General features: G+C 36.1%; 1 protein-coding gene across 2 annotated transcripts in view; it reads right to left on the bottom strand.

Annotated features, from left to right (window-relative positions):
- SLIT2 (slit guidance ligand 2) overlaps positions 1-18,222 on the bottom strand; it is a 329,247-nt gene that overhangs the window by 15,654 nt on the left and 295,371 nt on the right. For both annotated transcript variants that reach the window (XM_081304246.1, XM_081304247.1), the window contains 4 exons: positions 8,381-8,474; positions 4,365-4,502; positions 4,028-4,268; positions 2,663-2,793 (listed from right to left, as the gene is read on the bottom strand). In XM_081304246.1, the coding sequence (XP_081160372.1) occupies positions 2,663-2,793; positions 4,028-4,268; positions 4,365-4,502; positions 8,381-8,474 (604 nt within the window). The remainder of the gene's footprint in view (positions 1-2,662; positions 2,794-4,027; positions 4,269-4,364; positions 4,503-8,380; positions 8,475-18,222) is intronic.

Here is an 18,222-nt window from a genome sequence, read left to right as displayed (position 1 = left end):
AATTCAATGGGAACACAGGTTTATGTGAAGCAAATGATTGGAACTCAGTTTTGGACATTCTGAATTTCTGATATCAACAGCTATCACAGTCTACTTTTTGTCATGAATGTTCTGAGTACTTGTATTAAATAATAAGATTCTCACCACAGTCCCATAAAGAAGATGTGCATGCTGCTTTAGCTGCACTGCTAAAGCATAGCACCATTATTTATCACTCCCATTTTCCAGGTGGGGTCCTAAGAGTTGTAGTGATTCACCCAAGACACACTGTCAGTGGGTGAAAGAGGTGGCACTCAAGTCAAGGCAGACTGACTTTAGAGCACTGCCTCTACTTATTACTTCAGTGCAATTTTTGAGAGCTAATGACATTCAAATGGCTCTATCAAAATGATATGAAATAAAATCCATGCTGAAGGCTTGGTTTGCACTTTTCCTTTGTCTCTATGCCTAGATTTTCTCTGTACAAAAGTATGGAAATACAAATACATACACTTGTTTACCCACCTTTGAGACTGGTCTGCCTTATTTAATTTTTCTAGCTGAGCTATATTGCTTGAAAATCTTTCAATATGACACACAGATCTTTCACATTTATTCACTCCCTCCCTTTCTTCCTTCCTTTCCTTAGTATGATTTTTCTTAATATACTATATAATAAAATACCAATTAATATTATATTACATATCTACGTATCTAAATTTTAGGTAATTGTTGATCCTTTCTTTTACTAAAAACAATGTATTAGCATTCCCTAAATTAACTGTCATAATTTAAAAGGTAAGGGTTAAATTGTGTTTGCCCTAGACCTGATACTGTATGTCTCCATTTGATGATGATCTAGCAGAAACACAGATTTCTGGTTTCTAACAGTAAGTACACAGCATGGTATTCTTTTTTTTATAAATATCTCAGGGCACATTCTATTGTTTCTCAGGCAAAAATGGAAATGAACATAAACTCAAAATAACCTCTGAAAAGTATGTCCTCATTTGGATATAATCACTTGGTTTCTATAATTTATCTTCAGATATTTTCAGTTTACTTTATATGACTGCTAGCTTTATTAGACCAACTCCCAAAACTTCACCCTGGTTTTCTGGGAATTACACACTGCTTCATCATCATCAAAAAATAAAAAAATATATATAAATAAACCACAAATTTATGATATCTTTGTATGGTCTGAAACATATCAGGGTTATATAATTTAAGGCCTAGTAATAGCTAAAATGTTGGCACTAATTCATCATAATTTGGAAATGAAATACCATTGTATTCCACTTTGAAACCAATAATTATTGTTTTCCATGCTCCAAATAGTCCCAAGTGGGTCAACTCACCACCAAAAGTACTTATTGAATTCCACTCATGGCTGCAATTGGCAACTGTCTTCCCAGGACTATTTATGAGGGATCTGATAAGATGTGAAGTCTTTAGAAGCACATTTATATATGCTGTTCCATTTTTTGTCACAAACAACATCCTATGACTTGTTGCCAAGGGAGTTTGGCTTAAATATGTGTTTAGCTCACATATCTTGTATTAAAAATATAAATCAATATTTAAGGGAGAGAAAAAATATTTTAAAAAAAAAACATTTTTGCCTTTTCTGGAAAAAACAGAAGTCAGGCAAAACCTGGGCCAGAATTTTACATGGCAGCCTTTAGAGAGAACTGAGAATTCATGGTCCTGATGGTTCATTCATCACAGCAACTTCTTTTATATTGTCACTATCAAAGCTATTTATAATAGAGGAATACTTATCTAGAAAGTTCAATCTTAAGAATGAAGGGGTCTTACTATGGTCCACATTCATTTCTTACATTTGATTTAATTAATCTATTTAAGATACCTGCCTAGAAAAAATGTGCATGAGTGTGTGTCCCTTCATAAGGGTTGCAGTTATTTCTACAAGTGAGGGAACTAAATAGGTGACGTGCACAGGATGATGGAGGGTTGATATTGATACTAATAGTATCTATCATAAAGCCTGTTGCTATCGATTGTGTGTCCCCCAAAGTTTATTATGTTGAAAATTTAACTCCCAATGCAATAAAACTGGGAAGTGGGACCCTTAACAGTCGATCAGGAGCTAGTCGCTGTAGGCTGTGGAAGGAGTACGGTGAGTTTAAAGCTAGCCTCAGGGACTTAGTGAGGACCTATGCAACTTAGTGAGACCCTGTCTCAAAATAAAACATAAAAAGAGCTGGGATGTGGCTCAGTTGTAAATTACCCCTTGGTTTAATGTGCAGTATAAAAAATAAAAAAGAGTTGATCAGGTCATGAGGACTCTTCCTTCAAAAATGGATTAACTCTGCTATCAAGGCATGGGTTAGTTATTTTAGGAGTGGGTTCCTGGATAGAGAATGAGTTTGGCTCCTTTCTTCCTCATACCATTTTCCCTTCTGTCTTTTGCCCTGGGATGATGCAGCTAGAAGACCCTTACCAAGGCGGCTTCTTTTCTCAACTTTGGATTTCATAGAACTATAAGAAATAAATCTCTGTGGCTTCTCTTCTACTCGGTACCAGATCTGTTATACTGGACTAAGATACCTACTATAGCCAATCATGCCCTCCCATGCCCATTGCAAAATCATAGAAAAGAAGCAGTTCTTCATTAAACAAATTTTTTCACCTTTACCAGTAACTGAGAGATCTTCACCTGTAAATGGCAGAAGCCGGATGAGAGCCGGTGTCGTAGCTGGCGCGAACCCGCCCTCGGTAGAGCTCCACAGCAATATGGTCTTTGTCACCCTTGTACAGGAGGATGCCACTGTCCTCATCTGTGGCGATCTAGTAGGAAGTTACCTTGATGTTACTAGGATGTACAGCCCACCAAACATCTTTCATCAAAAAGAGACAGACTACTAAGTGAAGTGAGGACTTTTTGTCCCTGTGGCTATGCGAAAATAATACATGATGAAATTATTGTTGGAAGGGTGACCTGTCTGCAATTTATCCTGTTTAAAATTAATTCATAAAGAAATTGGAAAATAATAACAAAAACTCAAGTAAATATGTTGGATTGGCTCAGAACTTCCTTTTCTGGAGATTTTCACTTATTTGCTGTTTTTGTTCCTATTATAGGTCTTGTTCTTGACAGATGCTAAAGATGACTGGATTGAGCAAGATTAACTTTCATATCCCATATTTAAGCAACAACAAATTCTTTATAGTGATGCCACATGCAGCGGGAGGCTTTTAAAGGACTAGTCAGGTCAAAGGTGTGACTTAAACCTCAGCACCACTGTATACTTTCTGTAAGGATCCCAGGTGACAAATACTGAAAGATAAGGGAAAGGTTTCTAAAGAAGGCCTACCTATCTCCTTTTGCTCATTACTTCAACTCAAGCCAACTCCTTAATGAAGTGTTGGGGTAAAAGAAATAAAAAGAGGTGGAGTCTCTAGGAAACTGGCTAATGCTGTTTGCATTCAAAATACATGAAAAAATATTTTGTTTACCAGAAAAAACAAACATGTAGCCCCATACACTGTGCACATATCACCCCCAGTGCAGTCCAACTTTCTCCATATGGGTCTGAATGACTTGGTTAAAGGTCCACAATGATTTGGAAAGATTTAAAACATATTTGTAAATTTCATAGAGATCCTTCAAAGCTTTGAGTGAAGAGTGAGCAGATACTGGCTGCACTGTGGTGTCTGTTTTCCCTGCACCCTTCTCAGTCTCCTCCTATGCAGTCTCAACTTCAGAACCATGAAAACAAGTGCATAAAATATCTTTACTGAGCCCCAAATTGAGGAACATACTTTGCTGCTGTGGGGATTTTATTCAAGTAGTGAATAAAAATACTGGTTCCTATTTCATTTAAAAAAATATAAATGTTGAAGAGAAGAATTACCAAAGCATTTCCGACAAGGAACTTTTTTTTTGTCATTGGACGATGAAGTTATTAACCTTCTATTTGAGGAACTCCATCATTTACTCACCAGCTACCTGAATGCACATTCCTAGAAGCTGAATGTAGCTTAAGATCAGATCAGCTTTTTCTGGAGGGGCACTTCTCACCTGAAGTGTGATGTTGGTCTGAGGTCGGACCTTGGCTGAAGGAATCTGAAGATAGGACTCTTTGTTTACAAAATTTACACTGACCAATTTTTCACACTTCTCTCCCTGGTATCCAGGTAAACACTGACATATTGGCTCATTTATCCTGATGATGCACTGAGCTCCATTCTGACAATCAAAATTATCGCAGGGGCTGGTACGAGGGAGGACCATGGGTGGAGAAAACTCACAGAACAAGCCACTGAAGAATAAATAGGGGAAAAAACAATGTTAGTCAGAATATATGTGAATTTGAGTCCTGTAGAACTCAAAATAGCAAGTGGCGCTTCTGCTTTACCTGTAACCTTCTGGGCAGATGCACGTATAACCATTCACTGCATCTGTGCAGTGGGCACCATTCTTACACTTGTTATCTTGGCAGTCATCAAAGTCAGTGTCACAGTGCTCACCAATGTATCCTGGCGTGCAATCACACCTGTTTGAACAAGCAGGAAAAGTTTCAGACTCAACTGATGTAATATTAGTAAAACAGCTTCATTTCATTTAGAAAACATGGTAGCATTTTAAATAAAGCATATTTAGAATTATCTTATCTCCGAATAATCGAGTCTAGTAAATGGTTCTGGCTGTAAACTATGGTGTGGTTTCTCACTGTGAACTACCAGAGGAATGGTGAGTTAATCTCATTTGTGAGAGTGAACAGCCACAATACAAATAAGAGCAGATTAACTGCATTAGGGTTTCTTCCTCCCTCTTCTTCTTCCTCCTTTCCCTTCCTTACTCCACATTTTGCTTATAGAGTCCTTTATTTTTATTTCAGCCTAGTTCATTTGACTACATTTGACTACTGGAATGATAAAAGGGCTAAATTGCAAAACTTACTGCAAATTGTAAACATATTTTTTAAAAAATATGAACATTTTACATTTTCCTAAAGAGACTAGACACACTGGAACAAAATATAATTTCAAGAAAACCAATTTTGTTAATACTGGATACCCAACTGGGCATGGTGGCACACACTTATAATCCCAGTGCCTTGGTAGACTGAGGCAGAAGGATCCCAAGTTCAATGCCAGCCAGAACAATTTAGCAAGGCCCTGAACAGTTTAGCAAGGCCCTGTCTTAAAGTATAACACAAATTGCTGGGGATGTGGATCAGTGGTTATGTGCCTATGGGTTCAATCCCTGGTACCAAAACAAATAAAAACAAAAAAAAATATTATGCATAAAGTCATTAGTATGGTATTTATATATAATATATGATCAATAAGTGATTGCTACTTTTATAACTCTCTATATGCCTTTCTAATTCTATAAAGGTCTTATGGTTCATTCTTCACTAATCATCCCTGTTTTATTTCAAATATATCAGGATTTAAGTAAAGAACTTAAAAACACTAAAATGAATTTGACATTACTGATTGCCAAGGATTTTACCTTAAAATGCAAAATCAGGACTTAAACATTTCTGGAGAACTGATGAGTTAAACCAAAATGACGATTAGGCCTCCTAAGAGTAACTAGCTGACTTTGCCCTTGCATGTATGAATTAAGAAATGAAAGGAGCTCACTGCATCAGCACGCTTGATCTGCCGCCAGTTGGTTTTAATGATGAATCGTAATGAAACAAAGTAAACAGCAAGACTGAAGCTAAATGCACCCTAAGTGGCCATACAGATTCTGAAATAGTTGGACAAGGCCCTAGAAGAGAACTTCCATCAATGTTAATGTGAGCAGAGCTGCTGAAGTGCCAAGCAGTAAAAGAAGGAACAAATGCTTTGAAACACTTTGAATTATTCATCTGAGAAAAAAAGTCAAAGTCAAAGATAAGAGAACCAAGCCCTCACTACAGTGGCTGTCGAAGAGACTGTTTATATCCTCTTCTCTCCCAATACTGTTTTTTTTTTCAGGCCCATTAGAACTTGCAGTTATATCATGATCAACATTTTTGTTTTCCTTTTGTTCCTCACAGCAAGTTTCAAAACAGAAAGAAAAATTAGAACAAGAATTCTTTTAAGTTTGCATTATCGATAAAACCTATCAAATTCCCTCTGCTCCACTGACAAGGAATGAAGAAAAAAAGCAAAGAATACAAAACATACTGTGGAGAAGCCCAAAAGCCGACTAAGTAAGATGCATGCTTGAAAAGACTACTTATGGCATATCATGGTCTAGAAATATCTCAAAGCAATTCAGGAGATTGATGAGGCATATAATATAGTAAGAAGAGTAAAATCAGACCTGATAGTTTACTAAGAAGAAAATGAAGTTGAAGTAACAGTACAACTTGTCCAAACAACATTTGGCAGTAGAGATTTTCTTGACCAGCTTCATCTTATTTGATTTTTAAGATCATTTCTTTCTACAACTGTCATTCTCATAACATGCAATTATTTATAAGATGGGAGCCACAGCAAAAACTCTGACTCAATCAGTTTTCGGTTAACCTATGTATGACTATAAAAGGAGCTCCGTGAATTATTGACTAATGAAAATAGTGGACTTCCAAATAAGTTCATTTGTAATCTACAGAAAGGCACTTTAAAGAGTGTGCAACCTGATAGTAACAGAAGATGTTTAATTAAGAATTTGTTTTTTGAAGACAAACTCTTATTTTTAATGTTTCCATTAAGGCTTGCTGATACTTTATCTTATAATTACAAAGCCATGTGAAACCTGTTCAGCAGATAAGCAGTTATGGAGGATTTACATAATTTCTCTAAGAAATGATGATATTGATTATGTAGGTGATGTACTTTCAATTTGTCATGTTCATTTGTGGGCATATCAAAAGATTATCAGAAGTGAAAGTAATTACCTAAGGTGTTTGGTTGAATAAAATATAGTGCAAAATTTTGTGTAAAATAAAAAAAATTAATAGGACTTTTGGATTTTGCATAGAATTGTAAGCACCATGAAAGAGAGAATCAAACCTATCATTTTCATTCTTGATAAGATAAAAAATGGGATTAGCAGTTACTGCAACTGGCATCTATATACTCTAAAATTAAGATTTTAAAGCAAACTGAAAAAAAGAACACTGCCAAGAGAAAACTTGAGAATACATATTTAATTTGGATCAAACTTTGAAAGGCAGAAAGGGTCTACTGGCCTCACTCCCTCACTTGATTCAGAATGTCTGGTGATGTATTTATAAATATAAAAATCTTACAGTAACAGCTCAAATGCCAGTTCTTCTTATAAAAGTGTTCCTAAGCTGAGTGATTTTTAACTCTCTGAATCCTATGGCAATTAAGTGTGGGTCATTTCACTGAGAAGATGAAGTATGTAAAAGCTAGAAAACATTACAAAAATATAAAATGGTATTATTACCATATGTCCTGTTCATGAAAGATATTCAATAAATACAGGTGAAGAGGCTAATAATCTCATTTTCTAATTGTCTGATGTAAGAACAGCTTAACTATAGTGTCATGCATACAATCCCAGCCTGTCATCTAAAACACCAACTGTAGTGTTCACAAACTATAAAACCATCTAGGGTAACAGATATTAGGAAAATCACCCCAACTGTAAAGTACCAAACCTGGCTCTGCCCCACAAGGAACCTTGAGGTCTTTGGAGAGCCATCTGACATCTTTGGACTATGATTTCCTTGTGTTTAAGGTGAATTTGGATCACATGATCTTGAAGCCATTGGCAACTCTAAAAAGAGACTTTGCTGTTGATCCACTGAAAATATTTCAGGATTGCAGCAAAGGAATCATGTAATTTGGTACCAAACAGACTTCAGAAATATTTCTTGAGAGGAAAGCAAAATCATTTTGATGTTCTGAGTTCACTTGAGGGAACCCTCTACCTAGTGTGATTGTGACCCTTACAGATCCTCAGGACATATATTAAGGCCAAAGGAGCACTAGTGATAATTACAGTAAGACGACAGGCACAGCCTGGAAAAGTCTGGGCAGTCTGGGACACACAGTCGCTTATCTTTCCCACCTTGGATAGTCTGAGTATTCTTTCAGACCATAACATCTTCAGTTACATTCAAATCAAATTCTTTATTTCACCACGAACATACCTTTAATGAGGCACCCCAGGATGCCAGTATTTAGCTAGATTGGCTTTCAAATAAATGTGAGGAGGCTGAGGATGAGGATCCTTTATTCCCCAATTGACCTCCCAGAAAGAGTCACAGCACAAAGCAAAAGCCTCCTTTCTTTTTCTTCAGTGTACTCAGAGAAATCCATGCTGCATAATGACTATCCATAAAGTGGTCACTGGCACTAGTGAACAAGTCCTTTTAACCTGGAGCTGAGGTGTGAAGCTCTGGAGGAGAAGAAAGGTCCTCTCCTCAGCTGTGAGCCCAGGAGAGGCCCTCTGACTTACTTGAACCCCCTTGGCGTCAGGATGCACTTGGAGTCATGCTGGCACGGGTTCAGGTCCTGGGCACAGAAGTCCAGCTTCTCCTCACACAACTCGCCTGCAACATGGCAAATGTTGTCAGTCCACACAGACAGGTTATCAGGCTCCCGCCAACCATCTGCATTAGGGGTCTTAGAGAGATTAGAGCAGCTCAGGATTGAAAATAAAACAGAAAAAGCAAAACTAACTAATTAACTAACTAACCCAGAAACCCTTCCCCTACCTAGATGATGATAAGAAACCTAAAGATCCCATATTCAATCAATCTTGATTCTGCTACTAAATTGGCTTGTAATTTAGAACAACTCCAGTGATGTGTGACTAACTTGAGACCCTTGAGAATCATACTAGAAATGGGTGGAAAATTCAATGCTTTTCATTCTTGCTTTATTTACGTATTTATCTGTGTATTTATTATTTATTTGGTTTTGAATTTTTATTGAGTTATAGCACAGACAGACCCAGTGAATAAATGATAGATAATAAGCATTCACAAGCAACCCACTTAGGTGACCAGTATCCACATCCAATCACACTCTATTTGTCAGCATATCTGAAGTCTCCTTCATGCCCCCTTCGGGTCACTAACCCCACCAAGGGTGGCCACTATCTTGATAAGACCATAGATTAGTTATCCCTATTTTTGATCCTGACAGAGATGGAGTCATTTAGTATGTATATCCCTTTATGTCTGGCTTATTCTGTAACTTTATGTTTGAAAAAATATCTTCTAATGTTCATAGTCTTCAATGTCTTATAAATCTAGAAGAACAATACTTTGTTTCCCTCTTATGAATCATTGCAACAGCTCAACAAAAAACAGCTTAGGCACATCCAAAGGAAAAAGTAAAAGTAAAAAAAAAAATAAATAAATAGAAGGGGCAGACACTCATTCCATGATTGTCAGTTAAGTTACAAAGAATAACTTTTATCAACAAATGAAAGCCACAAACATATCCATGTTGATTTGAGGCATTTTATATTGCATTGCATATAGGATAATCTCTTAGGAAATTTCTTCCAGTATGAATAACATGCTCACTATTTGAGGTATATTAGGCCAACTAAGATTCTCACTGAGATAATAATTTTCCCAATCAGTGAATATTAGATACTACGGTGACTGTAAAAGTACATTTTCAAAAGTTGGTTTCTACCTTACTTCCAAATATTTTTAATTGTTTTATATGCAAAAAAAATGAAGAAATAAAGTGACATATTAAAAGGCAAGTGTTCAATTCTGAGAAACTACTAGAAATTTCATTTGTTCAGAGTCTGAATTTAAACACTATTGGCTTAAAAATCAGAACTTTGACGGTAATTCTTTTGCTAAAGATGGTCCTTTTTAAAGCTATATACTACTGATTGGTAGAAATAGTTGCCACCTGAATGTGATATATATTATTTAAACTTAAAGGATCTTTTCCCATGAGGCATGTATAAAAATGTATTCATCTAGTTATTATATCAATCTGTTTTCTCTATGTCTTAAAATGAATGAATTGCATTGAAGGTCTCATATATTTCTTCTGTAAGATTTTCAGTGTTTCTAAATCTGTGAGACAAAAGCTTTTAACAACATTTATCTGGTGAGCTACTTTCAAAGAAGGGTTTTCAAGATTTGTGATTTTAATTACTAGGACTTCAAGTTAGGCACCTTGATGGAATTTTTCCATTGTGTTTTATTGGCCTACCACAATTTAATTACTTTCCATTTTCTAATCAAAGCCATCTTGTTTGGATGCAATCTATTTACAGTTGTTTATATCCATGGCAGTTTATAAAACTGATGATAGAGAAGGACCACTTGTGATACATATTAAATGTCATCTATGTGCTTTTCACTTTATTCCCAAATAAGAAATTCTAAAAGTGATAAGAAAGGAATGTTTTATTTTTATTCACTTTGATCCAATCCAACTCAGTCCAATTAATCCCATTTAAGTCAGAATTCAACAAGATATACTGTATTTTGTTGTACTAGATGCAAGGACTACAGGGAGGGATGTGGTTGATCTTGACTACAGTCAGTTCCTAGAAAAAGTCTGAGCTAGAGACAGAACCTAGAGTGAATTACAGCGCTGAGAGAAGAAAAGAGTTGATTCTGTCTTCTCCACAAGAATTTCTCCATAGATCTGCTATGGAAAGGAGTGAGAAGAGAGGCAATTCTAATAAACTGTGGGATAGATAGATTGCCAAATTTGTAATTAAGAGCTTTAGGCTAAGCATGCTAACTTGAATGTGAAAAGCTGTATGAATTTCAAGTACGTATTCCTTATCTCTATAAGAACAGAATAAGAGCAATATCAGTCATTACTGAAGTTGTATATGGTAATTGCTTGTTTCCCTTACATAGATACACACCTGACTCTTATAAGATTGATGGACTATTTTAAAATAACTTGACTCTTTTTATTCTCACCAAACATTTTAAAGCTAACACATATTGCAAAAGCATTCCCCGTGTTTCACTACTGCCTAACTCATTTTTAAAGCCCAATCTTCTACCCTACACTTTTCTCATCTGGTCTGTTCACTGTTTTATGAAGTTATCTCAACTCAATGCTTGGGATAATGTTTTTTTTTCTTTTGCTTTAATAACTTTCTTTGACATTTCTGTTGTTGATTTTGCTCACTCAGGCTTGTGCCTACTTTATGGCAAATATATTATATTGTTTATTTACTTAATCAGTATTTGTAGAGTGCTTACTACCTTGTTCCAGGCAGTTTTAAACATCATGTAAATATGTGGTCACTTAATAGTCATGACAAGCATAGAAGGCAGGGTTGTATAGTTGCACTGTTATGAGTGCATTTTATGTTATTGGTGTATATCTCTTTCCTTTTGTTTGACTGTAAGATCATTATGAGAAGAAACATTGGTATATTTGTTTATGTGTCTTCCTAGAGTTTATGATATGGTGATATACTCAAGTAGTAGTTATTGGAATAACTATTCATCTAAGTAGTTAAGCAAGAACTCTAACTTGTCTATTTATGTTCAACTTGGGTTTCATTTTAGCCTTTGGACATTTTTCTTTTTAATTTTTACTAAATGTGATTAATCATTAATAAAAGATATCTTATTCTCTTCAGATTGAACATTATTTTATTTCCTGCCTCAGAATTAAAATAAATGTTTTCACTGGGTTATTTCTTTAATTTCTCCTAATTATATTACATTCTGCTGTATTGGGGAAGTGCAGCTTTTAAAAGTCAAGTGACTTGGCATGATGGGGAGTCTTAAGAGCTCAATATAATAAGGAAAACATAACATGCTCTTTAGACAGATTTTAGACTCTGTATTTACTTCTCAATCATTAAAGAAATTGGGCATTGAAAATGGCATCAGGTTTTCAGGATGAACAGAAATAAATCACTACAACTATAGTGACCTAAAATATTAACTGGGAGTATTGTAGAAGTTCCCCTGTACCTGAAAGGACATCATACAATTTTTATTTTTAAATTTTTTTTCTACATGTGTAGTCAGAGATAGTGCCAAGTTAGTGAAAAAAAAAAAAAAAGAAAAAATATGGGGACTGAATTTAGTTTTCTGAAGTTCCAGGGCCTGAAAGAATATCAATGGCCACTTCCCTTCTTGAGTTGATAAAATCATAGTAGAACATTCTTCATTCCAATCCATATAGTCAGTGTTAAAATCAATTATCTTATAAGCAAGTCTTTATATGTTTAATCCAGCATCAAAAAACATATTTAGCATGGTTGAATGCAGGTTAAATGTCTGCTCACAAACCTCAGATACCTCACAGGTATCTGGACAAACCTTGAGTCCATGATCTGGCACCAACCCATTCCACAAAATCTCAGGAAATCTATTTGTTTTCTGCCATAAACCCCAAATGACAAAACAAAAACATGGAACACAATGGATATCTGGCCTTTATGATTTTGCTTTTGATCAGATGAGCAAATTAACTTTCCTTGTGATTATGGTTTTCAACTTTTTTTGTGGATAAGGGGTTCAAGGATGGTAGGTGGATATATATGTGCTGCTTGTCCATATACTGGAGAGGAAACAGTGATCCACCAGCAGGTCTATTGCTAACTCTTAGGATAACAAAGGTTAGTGAATGATCTCCTGTCACTGGTAACAGAGATAGTTGGCGAGCAATTTCTCAGCACAGCAGAACTTTCTGAAGACAAAGCACCATGTGTTCTAATCAAAGGCACCTTTCTGGTGAGAAAATTATGCCAAGTTCTTGGGTCATCTCATCTGACTACATCTGTCAGGTAAACATGGACTGGAGATGTCAAGCTCTGCAGTAGCAGAGCTTGAGGGAATATGGCAGTAGCAGAGCTTAAGAGAATATGAGCTGTGAGGGAACATGACAAGAGTGGAGTCCAGATCCCTAAGAGGGTATGGGTTCTTGTGGGCACACACTTGAAGAGTGGAACATCAGTGAACATACTAATTTCTCTGACGAATTTGTCATAGTGGTAATGTGACCATTCATTCTAGCTTTCTTAGGACAGTCCTGTTTTACCTTTGTCCCAACTTGATTGTCAAGGGTATTCACAAGCACACACAAGGGTGCCCTGCTCTTGATGGTAGGCATTATGTTCATCTACCAGGTATAACAGTGAATGCTGGTCACCAGAGTTGATAATACTCAAGTGAAGAGTGAATCAGCACTCAGAGATGAATAATGCAGCCAGCAAGTTACCAGAGAGTTAGCTGTGCAGAACAACATTATAGTCTTCAGGGGTACAAACAGGGTCTAATGTGTACCCAGAGCCCCCATGGTACCAATATTGCAAATACCACTGCAATAAGCAAAAAGCTCTATGCACACAGGTAGCTGCTCTGAGAAGCAGCACCTGGAATTGACCTTATACTCTGCTTCATTTCAGATCTATGAGCCTAACTGATTTTAAAGTTCCTTCTTTGTTAAAAACAACAATGACAAAAACCCACCACCAACAACAGCAAAAAAGAAAAAAAAAATTAGACCCTTCTGTTTACCTTCGTTTGTAATTCTCTCCCTTATTACCCCTACTGAAATTTGTGTGTGTGTGTGTGTGTGTGTGTGTGTATTGTGTGTGAGAGAGAGGGAGAGAGAGAGAGCGAAAGATTGAAAACTGAACCCAGGTGTGCTCTACCATGTACCTACACCCCCCAGCTCTTTTCTTATTTTGAAACAGGGTCTTCCTAAATTGTTGAGGCTGGGGCTTATAATCTTCCTGCCTTAGCCTCCTGAGTGGCTGGAATTATAGAGGTATTGTAACATTTTCTCCCCTAATATTTATACTGAAATATGCCTGTTGCTTTTTTCTAATTATTCTGAATCAAATCAATTTTTAACATCACCATATATTTTGAGTGCTAACTAAGTCTAAAAACTGGTATCTATGCTAGGAATGTAATGGTGTCAATGACACAAAGCTGTTCCTATTCTCATGGAGCTCATCCACTAGGAGGAGGAGAAACATACTAATCCAATAAAAACCCCAGTGAGTATAACATTGGCTTTGTGATGAATGCTAGCAGAAAGTTTCCCTGGTGCTCCAGAAGGGGAACTGATGCTTTGAGGGCAAACAGGAGGGGCTTCTTAAAGAAGGTGAAAGTGTCTCAGGGGTGAGGGTGAAGCAAGAACTGTAGAGCACAGGCAGGGGCTCCATGGAGGACAGGACATAGAGAGTAGGTCTCTGACAGGTGGGAATGAGCCTGGAAAAACATGGCGCCAGAGGAGGCTGCAGAGTGCTAATGTCTAACCTAGTTACATTAGCAGAAGCCATACAGAGAAAGAAAATTTTGAAGGGCTAATCACTTTCTAGTTACCAAGAAATTTGGGAAACGGTATATCTCTTCTAGGCTTGTTTCATCCTCACTGTTTGCACAGGAGAATAGAAGATTGACCCTTAGAATTTCTGGAACTTTCCAAGCTAATTCTCTGTTTAAAATATTATTTTTTTTACATGAAACAAAGCAATAACCTAAGGCATTCAATTAGTAATCTACTACAGCATCTTGATTGAATTTTTCCCAAAGTGATCCCTTTGAATTTAGGTTGGATATGTCTACAGCAGAAGCAGTTTTAGAGAGCAGTACATGGTGTTGCAGATATACTCAACTGTTGCTAGCTTCTGCTAATGCAACTAGACTTATGTCTTTTCTCCATGCAATAGGCAAAAAAGTCTCAGAATCTATTTGGGGACAAAGAAGGGGCAGAGGGACTCTGGTGCTGACAATGCAGACAATGTAGTCTATTCATAAATTGTACCAAACTAGCTTTTTTTTTTTTTTGAGAAAGGATCATTAATATTGATAATGATAGAAAGGGAACTTAGGACAGTTCTCTGAATAACTAGACCAGAATTCTGGTGTTAAACTTAATCAGTTATGACATTTTCAAATATAATTGTAGCAGGGGAGGAAGTCTGGCTGAATTCCTGACAGAATCCCCAGGACACAGATTTTTAGACGGTAAAACAAATCATTCTTTGAATATTTTCCTTTTGAGCTCCTGCTTGGCTCAAGAAAATCCTGAATCATGAAACCAATTTTATTCTTTTTGAATTATCTTAGCAAGGAAAGGTATCAAAAGAAGTAATCCAATGAATAAAATACGTGACATTTAACTTCTTAAAAGTACATTGCTTGAGGTCAATGGTTACTTTCGTTGACATTTTTGTACTTCTCCAATCACATCACCTTTATTAGCAAATCATTTGGCACAAACTAGGTCCTTCATGACAAAACATGAAAATAGCACTCATATGTTTGATTTTTGGTGATAAATACTATTGAAATGTTGATGAAGAAGACTCAGAGGCATAAAGGGCAATGGTTGGAAGGAGAGAGAATAAAGAAGTCAGTTAACAGATATGTGTTCTGAGGTCCTAACTTAAGATACACTCTTGAAACCTGGACTACATGTACTACATGACCATCTTTTGACTCCTAGATATTCCTACAATTTCTTCTGCCAAACAATGACCATCCCAATAGGAAGTGAAGAGGCTGAGCTCAGGAATTGAGGGATTGTGTGTGACAGCATATGAGTGGCATATGATCTATAAATTACCCACATTTCCCTCATCTTTTTAAACTCCATTAAATCCAGTTGCTAGTGTAGAAACACAGGGAACTGAACCTGAGGATCCATGAATTCCTGAAGATACATGAGTCATTGATAGATGTCCTGTGAAATGGATACAAAATGTGACATGTACATAGTGGGGACAATGTCACAGAGAAACCCCATGAGGTACAGTTAATCATAATTCAACATAAAAAGGCTCCAGAGCATGTGCTATCAATTCAGATACAAAGAAACTTTACAGAAGGGAAATTTTTGTGCTCATTTTGTTTTCTAAATGACATGAAATTAGTTTCTTCATAGTGCTTGACAGAGAGTTTGATCAGTGTTATTTTTTATTTTTATTTTTGATTCCTAATCAGTGCTCTTATAGTTTCTCTTTGCTTCTAGACCTACAAAGTCCCTCTATAATGTTGGTAATGTACTTAGGACCTGAGAAGTGGTGGCTTGCAATGCCCATGCATCTGACCTGATTTGAACTTGCAGTCAAGAATCAAAGAGTTTGCCTGGTGGACAAGGGGAATATTTTGTGGATTTTTGTATCACTTTCAGTACTTAGCATGGTGTCCTGCATAAGGTATTTTCTCAATAAACATCTTATGAATTTTTAAATGGAAAAACTTCTCCAAATAAATAATCCAAAAAGGAGAATTTTTTTTTTAGTACTTCCCCCTTGGATCTCTAGGGCTGAATGATAAAACCACTTACAACAGCTACTGAAAGTCCAGAACATACTGGACTCTGTTTTCAAAAAATAAATCCAAATTAAATTGAATAAGACTGGTTAAACTAAATTGTTGTTCTGGGCTCCGTAGGCACTGCCTGCCAACTAATGGAAACAAAGGACTCTTTTAAAACATTTTTTGAGATTCAAGTGGATTTAAGAAAACTTTGAAAGGTTGCACAAAGAATGCAAACCATATAATATTGTTAGGTTGCCAAAGTATTTACTTAAAAAACGAGTGCAACTTTAATGTCCCTTATTTGAGGATCTGAATTATGATCACAGCTGTAACAACTCTGATATACAGAACTCATGTATCTTGATGCAAAAGTAGTGATAGACTTATTGTTATTAAGAGATCATGAAAATCTAAAAATACACACAACATCTAAAAATATAGTCAATTTAAAGAGTCCTTCAACATTCAATATGTCCTCATACTTCAAAGTAGAATAAAGGAGTAAAAAGAAAGAAAATTGTACTCCTAAATAAAGTCTTTCTATTTGAAGTAATCATAGAAATAAATTAATAATAATAATGACAATAGGGGAAAAATTAAAAGATTTAAAAAGAGACAGTAGGGGAAAATATGGTCAGAGAAATTTCCTTCATACACAAAATTTACTTTAGGCAAAAATTTCTCTATCGAAATTCCCATAAGAATTCTTCTACTACTGGGGAGAACATAATCCAAACCATATTGGAATTAAATGATGCAAAACTTAAAACTATCTTAAAGGGAAGTCTCTGATATTCCTTAAGTATAAACATTTACCATTTTAATATTTCCTCTACATTCTTAACATTCTCAAATACCTACCAGAAGGAGAACAGATACCACTACCTTTGTCTCACAGACCAAAAAAAAAAAAAAAAAAAAGTCTAAAACTAAAGTCCTGAAATTTAGAATATTAATACCAAAATTAAAAATCTGAGCTTCTCCCAACACCTACACAAATTCTTTCTGTCCTATATGATAGAAGGCAGCCCAGTTCTCAGGAGAATTAATTGGTTAATGGTATAGGCTTTGATTAGGACTTATTTTCAAGTCTAAAAAAGACTGCTTCTCTGCACTGAGATTTTGTGGTTCCAGCTTTATTCTTTTCAAATGTGCATGAGGAAAACTGTCTGTAGCAAGTTGAAGCGACATCAGGGAAAGCAGAAGAAGAACTCGTTAGACATAAACAGTCAGAGCCACTGTGTGACATGACAAGATGCCAGGCCTGGAAGGTGGACGCAAGTAGAGGTGGGCCGGTTCTAGCAGAAGATGCCCAAGTCATACTACATGTCTTGGGGTCAGCAGGACACTGGTCTGCACCTGGCCCCCTACTCACAAGGTGTGTATTCTTGAGTAAATGGTTGATTATTTATAAATGTTATTGTTCAACTTTTTACTGTTCATATCCATAGAGTTCTTTTACATTAACGATATGTCAAATGATTATGGAGGTTCACTTCAATTAAGAAAATTACCCTTGGAGATATAAAAACATCTAAATTCTAGTTGTAATTAAGTTTTGGTTTAAAAATACAGAGAATGATTGTCTGTTTTTGAAAGCAAATCCAGTTAGCAGCAAATTCTGGGAAATAAAAGAGAACTTTTACAAACACACGCATGAAATCTAGTCACCAGATGAAACCATGTGGTAACTTAGAACACTACTGCCCTGCCAAACTTGGTCCTGAGAGTACATACATGACTATCTAAGGACATATAGTATAATAATTTCTATTGTGTTTCTGAGATAGACTGAGGCTGTGTTTCTTAGATAGACTGAGCAAGCAGATAAATCACTCAAACAATGCAGCAAAAGGCTATGGAGTGCTTAGCAAGAGAGGACAGAGCAGCCATGATTCAATATCAGCCCTGGACTTTAAATACAAAGGGAACTATGAAGACAGGCATGTGTGGTCCTATGACAGTGTTTCTGAACTTGATACTTGAAGACTCTAGTGTGCTTAGTGATTGAAAGTTCAGTGGCATGAGTTATAATTCAGAGTCTGTAAGACGAAGATTC

Source organism: Spermophilus citellus (assembly GCF_964194105.1).
Source record: "Spermophilus citellus genome assembly, chromosome: 8".
Taxonomy (NCBI): Eukaryota; Metazoa; Chordata; class Mammalia; order Rodentia; family Sciuridae; genus Spermophilus; species Spermophilus citellus.
This window is presented reverse-complemented; position numbering and strand designations above follow the sequence as displayed.